Source organism: Synchiropus splendidus, chromosome 13, assembly GCF_027744825.2.
Source record: "Synchiropus splendidus isolate RoL2022-P1 chromosome 13, RoL_Sspl_1.0, whole genome shotgun sequence".
In the NCBI taxonomy this organism is placed as follows: domain Eukaryota; kingdom Metazoa; phylum Chordata; class Actinopteri; order Syngnathiformes; family Callionymidae; genus Synchiropus; species Synchiropus splendidus.
The window spans coordinates 11,894,088-11,912,705 of NC_071346.1; the positions used below are offsets into that span (position 1 = coordinate 11,894,088).

General features: G+C 42.2%; 2 protein-coding genes across 24 annotated transcripts in view; both read right to left on the reverse strand.

Annotated features, from left to right (window-relative positions):
• Nucleotides 1-882: 882 nt before the first annotated feature.
• Nucleotides 883-2,521, reverse strand: LOC128769943 (ras-related protein Rap-2b-like). The gene has a single exon (XM_053884091.1). The coding sequence runs from the start codon at nt 2,257-2,259 to the stop codon at nt 1,711-1,713; it is 549 nt and encodes a 182-aa protein (XP_053740066.1). The 5' UTR covers nt 2,260-2,521; the 3' UTR covers nt 883-1,710.
• Nucleotides 2,522-4,122: 1,601 nt separating this feature from the next.
• LOC128769941 (muscleblind-like protein 1) overlaps nt 4,123-18,618 on the reverse strand; it is a 55,920-nt gene continuing 41,424 nt past the window's right edge. For 11 of the 23 annotated variants that reach the window (XM_053884073.1, XM_053884072.1, XM_053884071.1 and 8 more), the window contains 10 exons: nt 16,682-16,852; nt 16,296-16,517; nt 15,478-15,717; nt 14,369-14,422; nt 13,207-13,360; nt 11,752-11,787; nt 9,674-9,765; nt 9,382-9,426; nt 8,810-8,881; nt 4,123-8,053 (listed from right to left, as the gene is read on the reverse strand). In XM_053884073.1, coding sequence (XP_053740048.1) covers nt 8,825-8,881; nt 9,382-9,426; nt 9,674-9,765; nt 11,752-11,787; nt 13,207-13,360; nt 14,369-14,422; nt 15,478-15,717; nt 16,296-16,517; nt 16,682-16,852 — 1,071 coding nt within the window. In that variant the 3' untranslated portion in view covers nt 4,123-8,053; nt 8,810-8,824. Of the gene's footprint in view, nt 8,054-8,809; nt 8,882-9,381; nt 9,427-9,673; nt 11,788-13,206; nt 13,361-14,368; nt 14,423-15,477; nt 15,718-16,295; nt 16,518-16,681; nt 16,853-18,618 lie in introns of those variants that run through there. The other 12 variants (XM_053884079.1, XM_053884082.1, XM_053884083.1 and 9 more) reach the window with 12 other exon arrangements.

Consider the following 18,618-nt stretch of genomic DNA (forward strand, 5'->3'; position numbering starts at 1 on the left):
TTCATTAGAAATACGACGTGGAAGTGGGAACCAGTTGATGCGGCCACAGAAAGAGAAAATAATAAACCTTAACAGATACAATTATGCTTGGCTCAAACTCTCCTCATTTCCTGATTTAATACCTCTTATTTTAACCCTTGAGTGGTTTTATTTCTTGTTAAAAAGGTCTTGGAGAAAGTTGAACTCAAGAAGAACTTCCTCTTATTTTGCAGTTTCTGTCTAAGAGCAAAAGAGGGAAGATGGTTTGTGCATTCGTCATGACTGTTAAATGCCAAATGCAAATCACTGCAGAAGATTAAAGAGTGTTTGTCTTTGATGTGGAGTGAAATTTCAAAACCTGCTGAGTTATGTGAAAGGAATCGCTGCGACGGCTTTGCTGCGAAATATTCGACAATAGATGACTCGAGTTAAAGGTGCGTCCCATGTGTGTTTCATGGCAAGTTCATCACCCAACGTTGGCGATCCAACATGGCTCCCCCGACATAAACAGGAAGTACAACTTTCAAACTAGTGACATAGTCTGAAATATATATATATATATATATATATATATATATATATATATATATATGCAAAATGCAAAGTACAATGTTGCTAACAGTAGCTATCGCTAGCCTGAGTTCCGTATCGCGAGCCTGCGCTCGAATCGGCTGGAACATCTTTCTCAGCTCTGCATAAACAATAGTAACACTGGACTAAGCTGGAGCATTAACTGTAACTAATGTGTAATAACAGTAGCAATGGGCCAACTGGACTTTTGATGTAAAAGTGAAGTGGATCTGAGCCTTCTAGGGGGCACTCTTTCCATTTCTGTGAAACCTAACGTCATTTTTAAACCACAGCGCCACCAGTTTAGTTAGGTGTCAAGGTTGCGATACGAGTGCACTGCTACCAAAATACTGCGCCACCTGAACAAGGATTGAAAAACCTCAAATCTGAACTTCAGAATATCAGACAGGTGGTCATAATGTCATCCCGTAATGATGTGAATTAATGACCGACAACACAAGTTTACATAAAATGTGATTTGTATTCCAAGTCTTCCAACAGGTGAATGGCACAATATTAGTCCAAAGGGAGAATTACAATGTGTCAAAAGTGTTTAAGAAAACCTGCTCATCACTCAGCAAAACTGCAGTTGTCGTAGTACCACTTGAGTCCAATCCAGATTAGAAGCGGCCAGTGAAACCAGAAGTAGAACAAGAAGGTAAAAGAGCGAAAAGTTCTGATTGCCATCGAGACGCACTGCAGAGAGAGAAGGGCTCAAGTGTTGGCACGGTCACAGGAGTTGAGTAAGGAAGGCACTTGACACGGGAGGGGGCGTGGCCATGCACCCCAACCCCCGTGCAAAAACGCACCAAGGTCCTAGTCTGTGCACTGAGGAGGGACCATCATATGTCAGCACACTGAGGAGGGGAGGGAACATAAAAGCAACACAAGCACAGTCCACGACTTCAAATACAGTAGCGAAGGCTGGAGTGGATCCCACTCCTGACGCCCTCCTCTCCAATAAAAACCACAATGAAATCACATTAGAAAAGCTGTGTGTCTCTTAGGCTTTCACAATAACACATTCCCGCTGAGGCACGTTTCCAGAGAAGTGTCAGATACAAAGCTATTTTTTTTTTTGCTTTAAAAAAAAAAAAGTCCCCAAACATTCAAGTAGTTTGTCATGTAAACACTTTTGCAGAGCAGGAGCGGCTGTGTGTTTCAGAGCAGCACGCAGGAGCAGCACTGGTCTCCTCCGCTTGGAACACTGGTGTAGTTCATCTGCCTCACGATCTCTGCAAACAGTTCGTCCACCGAACCCTTGTTTTTGGCCGAGGTCTCCATGAAGGGGCAGCTCCAGTCCTGGGCCAGAGCCTTGCCCTCACCAGAGGTCACCTCCCTCTCCCCCTCCAGGTCCACCTTGTTGCCCACCAGGATCATGGGGACCCTCTCGTACCGCTTCACCCTGATGATCTGGTCCCTCATGGGCTTGATGTCCTGGAAGCTCTGCTGGTTGACCAGGCTGTAGACCAGGATGAAGCCCTGGCCGTTCTTGATGTACAGGTCGCGCATGGAGGCGAACTGCTCGGTGCCTGCGGTGTCCAGGATCTCCAGCACCGACGGAGACGAGTCCACTTCGATCTCCTTCCGGTAGAAATCCTCGATGGTGGGGTCGTACTTCTCGATGAAGGAGCCGGTGACGAACTGGACCGTCAGCGCGGATTTGCCGACTCCACCCGAACCCAAAACAACCACTTTGTACTCCCTCATGGCTGTTGGGGGGGTTTAAAGAACACGATCGCAGACGCCTCCCTTTTCCGCGACGGTGCCGCTTCTCTCCCGCTGACCAGCCCCGAGGTGGGAATCACGCGCTCCGGGCCTGCAGAACCGAGCAGGAAGGCCGCGGCTGGACATCAGAGTTCGACGTTAAAGCGCATTTTGAGGCCGCCGTGTTGTGCAACTGAGCTGCGGAGCGTGATCGCTCCTCTCTTGCATGTCGTTTCCTGCCCACATCCTCAACGCGTCAGGAGAGCAGACTTCCGGTTTCTTAAAGGAGCCGTCACCAAAATAAAAGAGCAGACGGTGCAGTCACGTGGGCGGGCAGACGAGACAAGGCCAGACATGCCCGCCTGACCCGTGACCTCACGCATGTTCACGGTCACTGACCCTAACGTGCCCTCAGAAACAGGGTCACACTTCACTGAAGCGGATTGTCTTTCATGACTAGTCTTTTTTACAGGACATCTAATAACTACTATGTAATAATTACTCACATCCCATTACGCCTCCCAAAATGTCATTTTCCCTTCGAACGCAACAATCTCCGTCTCCTCGCCACAGAAACTGTGACCTCTACCATCAGAAGATGACATGAAATGTGGTCATGTGGTCACTGGAAAGAGATTCTCTCCGGTCAGCACCAGCTAAACCATGTGATCGCAAACACACAGACCAAGAGAAATGAATCATGTAAACGCTAATGTGAAATACAAATGTGACCAGGTGTTTCAGCAGTGACCACCAACCAACTGCAAGCTACGCCAGGGGCACTGCCTGACCTGAGGTGCTGCCATCAAAGGAAAGACAGAACTTACTGTGTAATATTATGAATAATGACTGACATTCTTTCAATAACATTGTTGTTTTTCACAATATGGGGTAACAAGATATGAAAATAAGAAGATGGTTATGATTGGAAAATGCTACTCCTGTGGTCTCTCCGCGCCGCCACGTTGGTGACCCCAGCTCTATGCCATTTAACCTTGTTGCTATACGGAGCGGAACATCTAGCTGTAGATGGATTAGTGCGTCCCTGGAGGTTTGCAGACTCACCTTCATTGGCAGCAAGTTCATGACTTGAAAACTATGAACAATTCCAACAACATGAGCAGCTATTGTGCATCTGTCCATCCAAATACATTTGGCGACGTAGCTCAGACTTCATGGAGGCTAAGAAGTAGTGATGGGTGTATAACGAAACAGTGTCCAAATTTTCAGAAGCCTCCATGTGGCGCTCTTTGTTTAGAAATGATGTGAGGTTTCATTGAATTTGTTGCTCTAGTCCAAACATCTCACAGCAGACAGTGCCATCTGGTGGCCTCTGAAAATCACAACAACGTTTCATGAAACCTCACCAACCCAATACTCTGTTATAAAGCCTCACCTACTGAGAAATCCTGTTTCTGCCCCGCCCACACGGAACTTACTGGAACTACTAATATCATTGTTATAATAAAAAATAATAGTGAATGACGAAGTTGACGAGTTTTGCACTTTTGCTCTGACCTTATGACCTCATGTTTGAGGACTGACACACAACAATTTCACTGTATTATACACCCTCACTGCGTGGTACATAACAGAATACTTTGCTCTGTTTATTCAGCAAAAAGCATCATAGAAAAGCAGTTGAAGATACTCACATGAAAGCTCAAGCACGGTTCTCACACACTTGTGTCTCACCATCCGGGACCTCTCCTGGCTACACAAAGGTACAATATATAAGGAGACGAGCAGATACGACCCAGAAACATCATATAACACAAACCTGAGCAACAGTCAGCCATTCCAGAATGATGACATCATGAGCTGCAGAAGTTGGGATTGAGAAAAGAAAACTGGACCACAGCTGTGTTGTATGAGCAAATCAAATATTCTTTTATTTAGTTTTTTTTTTTAATCATCCATACAGCAAGAGTCATTTATGGCAACAGTTAAATGTGCATAAACAAATCTGACATCTCTGTGGCAACAGTTAGCAAATACATAGGTGGTTGCACTTACGAGTCAAAATAAACAAACCAAAGGAAAAAAAAAAGCAGTAAAAGCGATATGTGTGCCCCCAGCAGGGAAGAGTGATCGGACTGAGCGTCTACTTTAGGTAATACGGTGCTTTGGTTCGATAGCAAGTAACACAGTCAGACAGTGACCAACTGTTACATTCATTCTAATTTTGCATTTTGGTGGGGCCTTCGCCTGCTGAGTGCACATTCATGAGTGAGTTACTGGAGAAAGGTGTACTAGTTCATTATCCTGTGAATAATACCAGAAGAACCTTTGATATTCAGAGTAGTATGAGTGGAAGTAACCTGTGTGTATTTCCTACTGCATCAAATAAAAGATAAAGAGTGTTGTGTATTCTGATATCTGAATCTCTCTTTATATAAGTCTATTCATGTCTTTTATTTATACTCTTACATGCAGTCAAAACACGGCGACACAGTCCAAGTCGAAAGTTTGGGACCATACGTGTGGAAGTAAGGGTCAGTGTTGTGGCCCGGGGTCTGACTGTAGTCGGTCCTTTTGTGGCTACCAATTGTACACTATAAAACACAAGCCTTATTTTTAATGAAAGATTATTCTCACTTTTTACAGGTATTTTTCTTTAAAGCTGCATCTTAGTACAATGTTCTTGCATACACTTTACTTTGTATTTTTTTTTATATTGCTTTTAAATAATTTCATTTATTTATTCAATACATATATATTTATTTCTCTCATAACGTTTCATTTTCATTTTCAGCTCTCATTGCTGTTTAATTTAGTATTATTTTTTTCTGCAGTTCTGTTATGATTTCTTTCTCCACTGTTTTACTGTACAATATAATATATAATATGTTTTAAATGATAACTTGGGAATAGAAAAAAGTTAAAAATGTTAAATATTTATTCATGATAAAAGGGTGAACAGTTAGATTAAATTACTTTGGATTTAAAGGAGGCAACTGTGTGACGGTACGAATAGGCATGTGAATTAAGGCAGTCAATCGTACACAGTTTTTAATCTCAATTAATCGCACTACAGGAGAGTTAACTTGCGATTAATGGCAAATTAATCACACATTTTGCATTGGTTTTAAATGGAATAAAGGAATATGTTATCAACACCAGAGGAGCCTTTAATGCTTATCATGCTGTTTCTTTCAGCATGTTGTTGAGCCGCTGAGCTCGATCTAAAGAATGTTCTTGACACTGTTGTGTTGGGTTGTTGGAGTAAACAAATGTTTGCAAGTGGAAAACACTATTGTTTAAACATCCTCCTTTAAGTTACATTCAGCGCAGATACAAAAGGTGCGATTCATTTGCCATTAATCGCGAGTTAACTCAGCTGCGGTGCGATTAATTGAGATTAAAAGATTGAATCTATTGACAGCACTAAATCATCAAGTTCCCTGTCTGTCTTGGGCATCCCCTGTCTCTTACCCTGAGTAGCTGGGATCGACTCCCTTCAACCTTTTTCTGGGACGGGACAGTATGGTCCTAAACGTGCAGCCTGGACTGCATCCCGTCGGTGGTGACGGTGCAGCAGTAAGTCAAGAATATGACATCGTGTGAGTGGGTGGAGTCAGCATGACATAAGGATATTTACTCCCTGGCAACATTCCCTGGCAACATCAGCCGCCGACAAAATAAGACAAAAACGCGCGTAGCTTTCTCTGAATGCATTGGCCAAGAAACTAGTGCCTTAACTTTGCAAGCAATTTTAGCTGGTCATCTAATTTACGAATTTAAATTAACCTAACAAAATTCCTTATAATTATAGATCTTTTTTTCTTATTCAAAATAATATCTCATTATGATACACATTTTTTTCTCTGTTCATTTGACTATATACAGAAGTGCAAAAAGTCAACCTTCGTCCCTTAGGTTTCAAACTCATGATCTGCAGCATTTATTTCTTTTTTTTTGTTGTTTTTTTTTTTCTCTCGACTTGACCCGTGTGGAAAAGTCTCAGCTTTCCTGCTCATATATTCACCTCTCCACCAAAAGAAACAAAAACACACCCGTCAATCTCACTGCTCGTTTTGGCCTGACATTCAGGGCAAACTTAAGAAATATTCAAACGTAAGTACATATATATATTTGTTGAAATGGATACAGTAGAAAACAACTATATTCTAAAACATGGACAATCTATACTTTCATACAATATATATCTTAACACGAGAAACAAAAAGAAGTCGGTTGAAACATTCGGGTGTTTTGAAGAGAGCCGCGACGGATCTGGTGTACGAGAGCTCGACAAAGCAACCCAGTGACGCCACACCGACTCGAAACAATGACATCCAGCTATATGAATGAAGTGGATATTGACTCAACAGATTATTATTTCAACGGTTCTTCTAACTGAAAATCTAACAAGGCTATATCAAAGTAGTCAAGTAATATATAGTAAGGCAAAAAAAGGAAAATCTACAACTACGAGCCTCAGTGAGGCTGAAATCCTTAAGTAACACATGATAGATTTAAGAGTTATTCTTACTTGAACACAAACAAAACGTGAGAGAACATCATTGGTGTTTTTTACCTGCATGGTGATCGGATTACATTTGACTGGTCTAGGACCTTCAATCTAAGGCTTTGTTAGGTACAATCGGGTAAGAAACTAGACAGGAACTGGGATTATACTGGGGTTATTTCACCGATCTGAAGCTATATATGTAACCCTTGAAGATGAGACTGTGCTTTGGTTTATGCAGACAGGACTACAAGTGAACGTGTTTCTTAAAAGTGAAGCTTGTCTCAGGACTGAAATAAGCACACAACAGTTCAAGTGCACATGTGGTTTTCAATGACCTACTTTTTTTTTTTTGTTTCTAAATTCCTAGCGCTCGACAGTGGATCTTTCTTTCACACAGTTTTAAAATGGCCCGCCCTCTTTAGAAGAGACGGCTCAAAATGGATCAAATCATTCACCAGGGTTTAGAGTCGATGGACTGGAGCGAGAACGAGAACAACAATGGCAGAGGTATAACAAACTCCAAAGAAAAAAAAACACCCTTTTTTTTGTTTAAAAGGAAGTCAAATGTTATAAAACCAATAAGAACCCCACTTTTCACTGAAAACTGAAAACAAAATAAAAACACAACGAGCCATACAAAAAAGAAAATTTCACCCTGGGTAAACAAATAACACTGCTGAGATTAACACTCTGGTTGGAGCTGCATGACCTTGATGGCACGTGACAAGGTGAGACCTGGCGGTGCTTCCAAGGTACACAGGTATGTTGGTTTACCAAGAACATTCATATGTCCAAGACCCTCATTTCGACATCTAGTTTCACTAGTATCTCTAAAAACAATACTGTACACGCCCCTCCGATTTGGCCAAAGATTCCTGTAAAAGTTTGTGCCTTTCAGAAGTCAATTCAAAGTCAAGGTGCATGTGTTTGTAAACTATGAAATATGGCTAATTATCAAAGAAATCATCATCATAATAATAATAAAAATCTTGGTCTTCTACAGAACCAGCCCTGACGGCTGACTCATCCAACTATTCCACCTTCTGTGTGCAGAGAATGCAAATGATGAGAAAATAAATTGAGTGCTAAGTGGTGAACGGGAGGCGAACTTTTGTCTCGTCTCTCGGCAGGACGTTGAATTTGTCTTCTTGATATGTTGGAGGACTGAACAGATCTGTGGGTTGCACCTTTGTTGTTTGCGCGTGGTGATGAGACCTTCTCGCGAGAGACCCTCCTCATCCCACCTGTTAACATTCGGAAGGTTTATGTAGATAAAGGCTGAACTGTTTTGGCGTGGACGCTGCCATCACACATTCGTTTGATCTGCGGGAGAGGACAGAGGCGACAAGTCAACAATGTCAAGACTTGATCACAAAGGAAAACGCTAACAATGTTCTTCACTGACGTAGTTTATCTAGCAACTGATAACGCTCCAATGATAACACACACAGACATGTACCGTACAAACAGCCACACACATACACAGTTGAGTCGCACTATCTTTGTGAGGACCTTGCTCTAGCCTCTCATCCTGAACTTAACCCTCCAAACCAAAAGGCTAAACTTAACCAGGACTCTGAACCAAACTTAAACCTAACAATAATGACCCAGTTATTTTAACACACAGGTGTTTTTCAAAAGTCAAATCTCACAAGAGACAAAAACAAACATTTCCACATCGCAAATGAGTTCAAATATACAGGTCCAAGGACGGACCCTTGAGGTACACCATACAATACATTTGTTAGTTTGCTGAAGAGATTTGGTCTCACAACTAAGCAAACACACAAACTCTTGTTCTCTTGGCCAAAACAAACATACACAATAACATGTGTACACACGCGCACGCACGCACGCACGCACGCACACACACACACACCGACAGACAGTGTTTAGAGCAAAACACTCCAATGATCAGCCCTTGTGGCACCCTGTTTCTCATAAACACTAGAATGTATATGGGATACGATAAAACCTGGGGAATTAGAGAAAAAGCAATCTGCAAATACAGTCTTCACTGCAACCAAAATGAATCACATTTGAGATGGAGAGATTGGGAGGAATAAAAAAGACACTCACTGTTCTCCAGAGGAACTACATTTGAGTCAAGTACTTGTGACTACTCAGATGATCTGCAGATATTATTGGAATCTGCGGGTAGACAGACAGTTGATCAAACAGGGCATTCCAAAGACAAACCGCTCTCAGGCGAAGTCGTCAGCACAGAGGACCACATTTGAGTCGCTTCTTCGCGGAAAAAAAGATGAAGATGACCGAGAAGAAAAGAAGCGTCTTGGCGCAATCCTTGAAGGGGTTCATGAAGCTATAACAGCAGGGAGGGTTTGGGGGAGGTTAAAGGTAGAGATGGGGGAGGTTTGGTGTCAGTGAGGTGGTACCCCATGCAAATCTAAGTTCTCCATGTTGTTGACCTGCACGCCTCAGGGCAATTCTGGGAACGCCTGCTCTTTCTTTTTTTGGAAACAGAAACGGCTTCTTTCTGAGTCATGGTTAAGCTCTTCTTATGTGCTGAAAGCAGCAGCGAAAAAAGAAGAAATTAAATCAAAATGCCAAGCACCAAAGGCACAGAGAGCAGAAGCTGTGCGGGTGGCTCGAAAATGGGGGGGGGGGGAAAACAACTACCGTATACATACCAATTGCATGTATTCGTTGGTAGTCAACTTTGATAAGGAAGAGTCCTCAAAATGGGAAAGGACAAAAATTGAGGTTACAACGGGGACACAGATACAGAGCATTTAAAATACAAATTGAAAAAGCTAACAGTATGTTGGACTCTAGTGAAGGCCAACAAGAAGGAGTTTACCGAGCAACCCACCCCTTGCTACAAGACACGAGCATTCCCATTGGTTCATGTGCAAATACAGGACTAAGAGAGAGGGAGATAGACAGATAGAGAGAGAGAAGTGAGGCGATAAAGGTGCAAACCTGATTGGTGGAGGCAGTTGCGAAGGGAACGCTTGTGGCAGATGAGGTGGCTGCAGACACAGTGACTGGAGTACCACCGTGCATCATGGGAACTTTTTTGGAGGGAAAATCATGTAAGCAAAAATACACGTAGGAGCAGTGGAGCCACATTCACACCAGGCAGAGACAGTGAGACAGACGGGGAGACAGACAGACAGAGAGAGCGAGATGGAGAGATTCGATTTACCCCGTCCCCCTTTCTGCCGCCTGCCTGCGCGAGGGAACTCCGACAACAATGTCTGTCAATATTTGCTTGCCATTTTGAAGTCTGTGCTGCTAAACAATAGCAGGATGTCGATCATGTCGAGTGGAGTTCAATAAACAATAAAAAGAATTTATCGCATCGAATGGACCGGGTCAGGAACCCAACACCTCTCATTGCCATTGAAAACAAGTGCTGAGCTTTCACACTGCTGCCTACATAGGCACAGAGGTCAACCGTTGGACTGTTAAGCTAGCTCAATCTTTAAAGTTCACGTTTGCGTCAGGAGTGGGATGCTCTAGGGACCTCTGAGAGATGCTGGAGTAGATGAGCTGAGGGTGTAGCATAACAGATAAGCTTCCTGGAGCGGTGGAGAAGAGAGACAAACCACAGTCACAAACTACACTCACCAGTATATCAACTAGACAACTCACAAGTACCAAGGTCAGGCTACTCCTACAGCACACCAACCAGTGAGCCAATAGAAACATTACAATAAAAAGTCTGAATGAGCTTTAAACCTGTATTTTCAGGCGACAACTAACTTAAAAAGCTGCCATGTCTGTTCCACACAGAAGCCTCATTTAATAAGTACAGATGACAATACACTCCTGTGTCTCAGTCGGCGAGGTGTTGGGTTCCTGAAAAAATCCCCATTTACATCTACAGATTGCAAAAATCTCAAATTAACCTGCAATTTTTTGACGTGTCGACAGAAAACCTGAGCGCCAGGTTGGGGGCAGATGAGAAGTGGGAGGGCAAATGAACTCTCTCAGACATTCCTAATGTTTTTAAACAGGTGTCATATTAGATCAGCCAGAAGCCAAGTTAAGCACGGGGAAAACCACAGAGCGAGGAGGTATTCTACCCAGTCTACATACTCTACAAAGGGCCTGATAAAAAACACAAGATGACTTGTGAAAATTTTAAATGTAGGATAGATACAAAGATGATATTTTCTTGGTCATCAAAAAATTATGCAATATATTTCTGATATATTACTATGTAAAAAAGAGGGGATTACATAAAACATACCAAATGAAACTGAGATTTCAAATTATACTCTATATTATATCATTTACATATACTACTATATGTAAATGGCAGCTAAATGCATCACAATAATGTCTTAAAATGTCAAAAGATCACGTTTATATTTGGAATTAGCCTCAAACTTATATATATCACTCCTAAAACCAGAATAGAATAGCAAAACCTTGGTGAAATCATCTAAAAAGTGCGGCCCTAGCGCCACATGCGGCCATTTGCCTTTGTTTATGTGACCCTCATTCAATACGAGTTGAATTCCAAGGATATCAACTTATTTTTTAACATCTTCATTTTCTTTTAATCTCTCCCAACATGATGGTAATTTCACGGTATTCGCTCAAAATACGTAAATTACATTAAAAAACATGCTGTGTAAGCAAGTGTCTTTACATCACAGTTATATATATGTGACACAGTTCAGTTACCAAGATATTAATCTCATAAAAAAGTCTGAGATTATTTGTAATAATAATATTCTACAATGAAATAACATTGTAGACATGTAACCTCATTCTCTTGCATTGCAATATTTCAGTAAACTTTAGACACATTTTCTTCCGTCCTTTGGGGCCAGTCAAGGTAGTCTTTAGGAAATGCAATTGGACAACCCTGTTCTAAACAGACAGACAGCAGCTGACCCAACTGAATACGCTGCATTGTACACCGAAGCCTGTTGTGACACTGACGCTCACAGAATAGCTTTAGCGCTGCTGTTTAGACGAGGACGACATGCGAGTCATAGACACGAGGCTACACAGAAGTAAAAGAAGGAAAAGCTGGAACCTACCAACGCTGGCCGCAGGAGTCATGCACAATATTGAGCCTGCCCATCATGCAGTGCAACAGGAAGTGGATTGGATAGGGAAGAGAAATCATAACAGCCCATCACAAGGTTCGTTAGAGTGTGGGGAGAGATAAGGTGATAAACAAAACAAACAAACAAAAAAAGATGTTAATATTTCTGACAATCATCGACCAGTGATAGTCGTGAAAACCCATGAGTCTGCAATCAAACTGTCGCCTTCAGCGCGTCACCCGAAGTGATATAGTGAAACAAAAGCAAGATACAGAAGCTAAATTTGCCGAAACTGAAAGACACCAGGATCCACGTTCACCGAAGCTCCAGCCAAAGCTCAGTGTCATGAGAAATAACTGGCAAATACCACATTGGTTTCAGTTTGTAAAACAAGAGAGGGAAGTTAGACATTACATTGTTTGGGACAGATCGTGGCCATGCACTGCCATACCAAGCACATTATACTGAAGCATCTCATAGTTTTCCTCTGAGAGCCGAGTGTGGGCAATTGGAACTTGTCTCGCCAAAACCTCAACTACAAACAAGCGGACATTACAGAGCAGATAAAGTCTTGGACTTGCACAAGTGAAAGAAAACATCTCTGTGTGCTCATGTTTATATAAACAAAGTACAAAGTATGTGCTGGACTTAGCTTAAATATTGAGGTTTGATCACGGAAAAAAAGAATTTAGGCCACAGTCTGATGACTGAAAATTGAAGAAGAGAATCCCATGAGAAAACATAGCTAAACAGCTGCCCCTGCTCTTGTTGTGTTTAAACTTTATTGTCATTACATCACTGAGAAGACTCGCTGCAGCCTAGAAGTGTGTTCGTGAGAAGATGAGCATCGCTTTTATTAACTTCTGAACGGAATTACTCTCTACTCCCAGAACACCAAAATCACTCCTTAAGATATGATACGCGACTTCTATGTCTGACCTCAGAACATTGAGCAAAATGAAAACTATTTGTGCAAAAATACAGATCAAAGCAGCATACATTCCAAGAACGCTCAAGCAAAGTGCCACAATTAAACTGCTTTATATATCAATAAATATTCCATTTAAAGATGAAATCTCCAAGTCCAGCTGCCCACACTGAGCACTTAATGAGCTGTCCATATTTTTACACTTTTGGGTCATTAAAAAAAAAAAACCCAAAACAGTCTCTACTTTAACAACTGACCACCATCTTCCCTTTAACTGACCTTTTAAGTTAAAGGAAGTTATTTGGGAGCATTGGTTAGCAGATGAGGCTTGAAGGCGTGAAACAAAAAAAATAAGTTTTTTTCTGTTTACTTTGCTATATATTGGCCGTATCAGCACATTTGATGAAAACCTCTTGGGTTGCAAATATAGCCGGCATCCTCTTTCCACCCACAGCCAGAGTCACTAAGGCGTCGTCTGTGTGGTCAAACTCTAGCTGCGGTTTGCTTTGGAACCATACCTGATGGGAGGAAAGCAGCCTGCTGCGGAAACTGCATGCTGGCCAGGGCCTGTTGGTACTGGAGCATGCCGGTGTTAAACATGGCAGAGGCCCCGTTGGCTTTTTCCAGGGCTGCCCTCTTTGGCAGGGGCGCCATTACACTAGGGGCGATGCCCTGTCCCGTCACAGGCAGGGGAGTGAGTGAGAGGGAAGTGAAAGATGGAGAAGTGTGTGGGAATTAGAGAGAGGTGAAAAAAAAAACAAGAAAAACAAAACAAAAAGAAACAATAGTTAGCGAACATCATAAGAACAGCTTTAAAACATCCTTTTGTTCAACAAAAATATCATCATCAGTAGCAAGCAAGCAGCGACCTGACACAAGTACTACACAAGCAGGAGCATGATGCCTACTGGAGCTAAACAAGTACTGACATTAGTTTAATTTAACAGGACAATTGATTATTGCACTTTTGGTCTGACTAGGTGATCGAAGCAAGCATTAAACTAACACAGCTGCTGACAACAGTTGGAACAGGAAGGAAGCACAGAGAAAGGGAGGCTGCACTGCTAGCTCCATGATAAACTGTGTAAGCCGTGTTTAAATGATGGTTCACTCGCAGACAAATGCCAAAAATGGACTCCGGCCAAGCTACAAACATCTCGAGCAGAAGCCATTTTTTTTCAGTGAGGTTTGGTGGAGTGAACTATCAGTTGAACGGTAAATTCTGTACATGTGCAATCACCCCTGGAGGTTCCTCTTAGCCCCGCCCCTTTCCACCTGACATGCGACAGACACACACATGCACAGTTTATTAATCGGCAGCACAACACCCGTCACTGACTCAGACACTCGACAGGAACAAGACAAGCGTTTAAAAAGCTCTTCTTCCTTTTCCCTCACTAACCTTTGTTAAATAAGCCATGGTGAAATGATTGTGGATTGACGTTTTTTCATCCTCAACAAAAATCACTGCTAACATTTTTGCTTTGTTTTGATCCCAAACCACAATCATTTCATTTGAAGCGCTAACAAAAGATAAACAGGAGGAAAAAAAAAAACCAAAAAAAAAAACACAGACTTTGCACCGAAACAGAGACGACATAAACAAGTAGACATCTTTGGTTAAAACACTGCTCTACATCAAAGCCACATGCCAAGCTAAAAGGTGAAAGGTCATAGTACCAGGTCAAAGGTTGCGTCGAGGGGTCGCTTCAGTGATTTGACAGCCGACTGAGTCTTAATTAGCAGGCAGCGAGCACATGATGGCAATGGGCCAATGGGGGTCAAGCGCATTAACATAAACCAGCAAGCAGAGGTGCATCATGGGGGCAGCAGTGCAGTTTGGGTATAGGTGAGAAAAAACAAAAACAAATAAAAAACAAATCATTGGAATGCAATATACAAAAGGGATAACAGGACTAATGCATGCACAGTGTAGACACTAGCTCTACTGTTCAACTGTTAAACCATCAATAATCAAGTACCAGTCTGCAGTAGCTACTATCACACAAGCTAAACAAATAAAGCAGCAACATTAATATTTAGTCCATAAAATAAAGTAGTCGAGAACAAAAGAGAACCTACAGTAGTTTTGCTTTGGCTGCACAATATAATTTATTTTTGACTCTGGTGTTTCAAAAACAAACACATGCTGTTTGATTGGACTGTTTAGTTAAAATCTTAGTTAAATATTTTAATAAATTGTATATAATAACAGTGACATGTAATTAATTTTAATTTAACAGGGAAAAGACTAAATTATGAGAATGTTTAAATGAACTGCTACTTGAATAAATTCAACTGCCGCAATTTGACAATATCAAAGAGGGTGTTACATAACCTGTAAATAAATATAATTTGTTGTAATGCAATACCACTGAAAATAAGTCATAACAAATGACAATAAAATTTCAATTACTGCTATTTACAACAACAACCTTCCTGATATTGTGCAGCCGACTGGCTCAATGACACATGACTGAGAACACAATGGAGTCTTTTTATAATACCAAGAGGAAGAGAAGTAATAAAAAGGAAGAAGAAAAACAATAAAGGCTATCAGACAGAAAAGAAAAAAAAAACCAGAGGAACTGACTCTCGGGTTGTGGTGGAAGATAACATGAAGGAACACAATCACTTTGTCACATGAATTAAGACAAGTGCACTCATATACATTCAAAAAGAGAATTCCTACAAACATGAGAGCAGCAATGACAGGAAGTATATAGCCCTACTGCTGGCTTTAATCTGTGCACTGGTGTGAGTCACGATGACTACGTGTGATTGCTCACCATGGCTGCGGCGGCAGTGGCTTGGTTCACCTGGTGCTGCGCGGCCTTGATTTTGGCCTGCTGGTGGGCCGGCGGGTGGAAGTACTTGCACTTCTCCCGGGAGCACCGGCCCTTGATGTAGTCCATGCAGACAGTGACGGTGTTGTCGTTGGTTTCGATCATGGTGCTGTCGGCTGGGTGAGCAAAGCGACATTCGTCCTCCCCCCGAGAGCAGTTTCCCCTCTGGTACTCCCTGCACACCTACAATGACCCAAACATCACGTCAAAGTCACACAGACTTGTCTAACATATGGCAAACACATTTTTAAATGATAATGAACTTTGCATCCTTTAAAAAAAGTAGAAGTAAAACGTTTGAATTTCCAATACACTCCACTAGAGGGCAGCAAATGCTACAAAACCGGAACCTTTTTCCTGTTACGCATCTTCCTCTTAAGAAGTTATTTTGACCTGTAAATGTGTTCCGCACAAGGACAATGTCAGGATTAATTAAAAAGAAACCACGCAGGGTGATAAAATAAAACATGCAGTTTCGGCATGAGATTGTTTCTGTCAATATGCTATTAGAATCTTCAGTGACAAGAGCAAGAGTGTGGGTGAATACGGTACATAAAATCGGAGTCTAAATAGGAGCAGATTATACAACACTGTTGAATCGCTCATTAATACAATTTCTGTGGCAGACTGATTATCATTCCAGTCTGACTCTCCCACTGCGAAAGAACTCCACTGCTTTGGAGTTTCCAGGGAGGAGCTGGTTTATTCTCGACCGTGTGCCCTCTCACCACAAGACAATTTTAAGTAGTCCAAATAGCTACCTCAAGTCTATCTGTCCTCAGCAGTTTCTGGGCTGCAGCGGCAGCGTTGGGAACTTGGCTGACGGTGGGACTGGAGGCCATGAGGACCGGGGTGCTGGGCAGGATCTCTGTTGGCATCAAGCCGGGCGACACTGGACTCAGATAGGGGTTAAAGGCTGCGGCCGCAGCTGCTGCTGCCGCGCTGGCGTTGGTGGCCAGGCCCGGTGCCACAGAGAACATGGGCTGGATGGGAGAGGAGAGCAGTTAAATCTCATGGTGCCGGCAGCGAAACGGTAACTCAGTAAAGTCAAAAGCTAAAAGGAAAGCGAGCGCGGGGTCTGTGTAAGCTGTCAGTTTCTCACCATGTGCAGCAGCTGAGGTGTATTCATACATGTGTGTCCGCTCACCATTGGTGGTAGCTGCGTGCCAGGCATCATGGCGTTGGCCAGCTGCATTTGGTGGGCCAACATGACCATGTTCTTCTGCTGGATCAGGTTGTTTCTGCCATTGATCTCCAACTGGGTCTTCAGATGTGGAGGAGGGTGCAGGTATTTGCAGTTCTCTCTGGAGCAACGGCCCTGGAAGGTGAAGAGACATGAGGCGTCATCTGCCATGCCAGCGGCTTAAACGGCATAATCACGGCGCCATTTTTAAGTATCTATACAGTCTAATTTGGTCAGACCTTTAAGCATCAGAAGTCAAATCACATAGTGTATGTGTGTATGCAAGTGTGTGTGTGTCTATAAACAAGAGTTTCCATTCTGTTTGGACACTTTTCCAAAATAACTTTTACGTTCACAGCCAGAAAGTTGTTTGGTTCACAGCCTGTATCCACAGTGACAAAACAGCTCTATATCTGTCATGCTGCTTAGGTTATATCACTTTCTTAAGTGATATAAAAATGTGTCAACAACATAGACAACACATTTTCTCATTTAATTAAAAAATTCATTTTCAAACCATTTTCGAATTATTGTTTCACTTTTAAGGACATATTGCAACAACAAATAGCAGTGGTTTTTGTGCATCTCCAACAAAACTATAATCCTATTCTTTTCTAGCTATGAAGACAAGATTATGGGAGAGTGACTTGTATTCTGCATGCTGTGGAAATGAATGGAAATATCATCACACTAAAAAGTTTCTACTGTGCACTTACAGGTGAATCAAAGTTATTACATGATCTAAGTGTGATAAATATTGCTGGTAATATATGAGGATACTCTGATATATTATCAATATTAAAAAATGCTATTAAAACTCTTTACTCATACATACTCATAATAATAATAATAATAAGAATAAGAATTGTTGTTTTCGATCAAATACTTCTGAAATATATTTTAATGCAGGCAACTACATGAGCCAGTTGGACCAAGAATTAAATAAAGACCAAACCAAGAGCTTAGTTGAATTATTTTCATCGCCGTGAATAAAAATGCCCCCACGTCAACATCGTTTAATTTTAGAGAATCAAATTTAAATGAGCTGAGAGGAGCACTAATTGTTAACAGCATGTTATTCCTGTCGATCCCAGGACATTTGCACGTGTGTGCGTGTGCCCCAGCTCGGTGGGGTCATGACTGACACCGATGCCGATCTCCAGACATCCAACTCACGTCTCACTGTCTCTATAAATACTGTCCCCTCATATGATCCCTCAGTATTCCATCGGCAGTCATCCGGAGGTCACGCTTCTTAGCAACAGGACAATTATCAAACAGGGATCCCTTTTTCCTCCCTGCTGTGAGCAGCCAATTATTTCTCCATATTAAATGCAGGTTAATGTCGCCCACACACCTTTTTTCCACGCTAACAAGAACACAAGCACTTCGGCACATCCACTTCAGAGTCATGTTCACGAAACAGGTGGTGCATACACTTCCAGCAAACACCGCATCCAGAGTTTAGCAGAGTCTGTATTTGCTTTCAGCCCAGGGGCACAGCTGAGCTGACTGAAGCAGCCTGCGCTTTCCCTCGTTGACAGAAGCGTCCCCACTGGGATTCAACTTAGTACTCTGTCATGACTTCATTCCCCTCTTCACTTCTTGTTCACTCTCACTGACACTGGAGCAGCAGACAGGTGCAAGACATGGAGACCGGCACTTGTTTTCTACGTGCTCGAAAGCCATTTCTAACTTGCTTTCAGTTTCTCTCCTTCTGGAATAAAATTCCAGCCATTGTGTGGATTTATAATCAAAACACCAGACTGGGTGTGGCACGAGGTCCTCATGTGAAACTGAAAATAGAGGACGGAAGCACCTCAGTCATTAAAAACAGCTACTTACAAAGCCAAAATCTGTAAGAATCACGCTAAGCTAAAGGACGACTTCTGTGCTCGAAA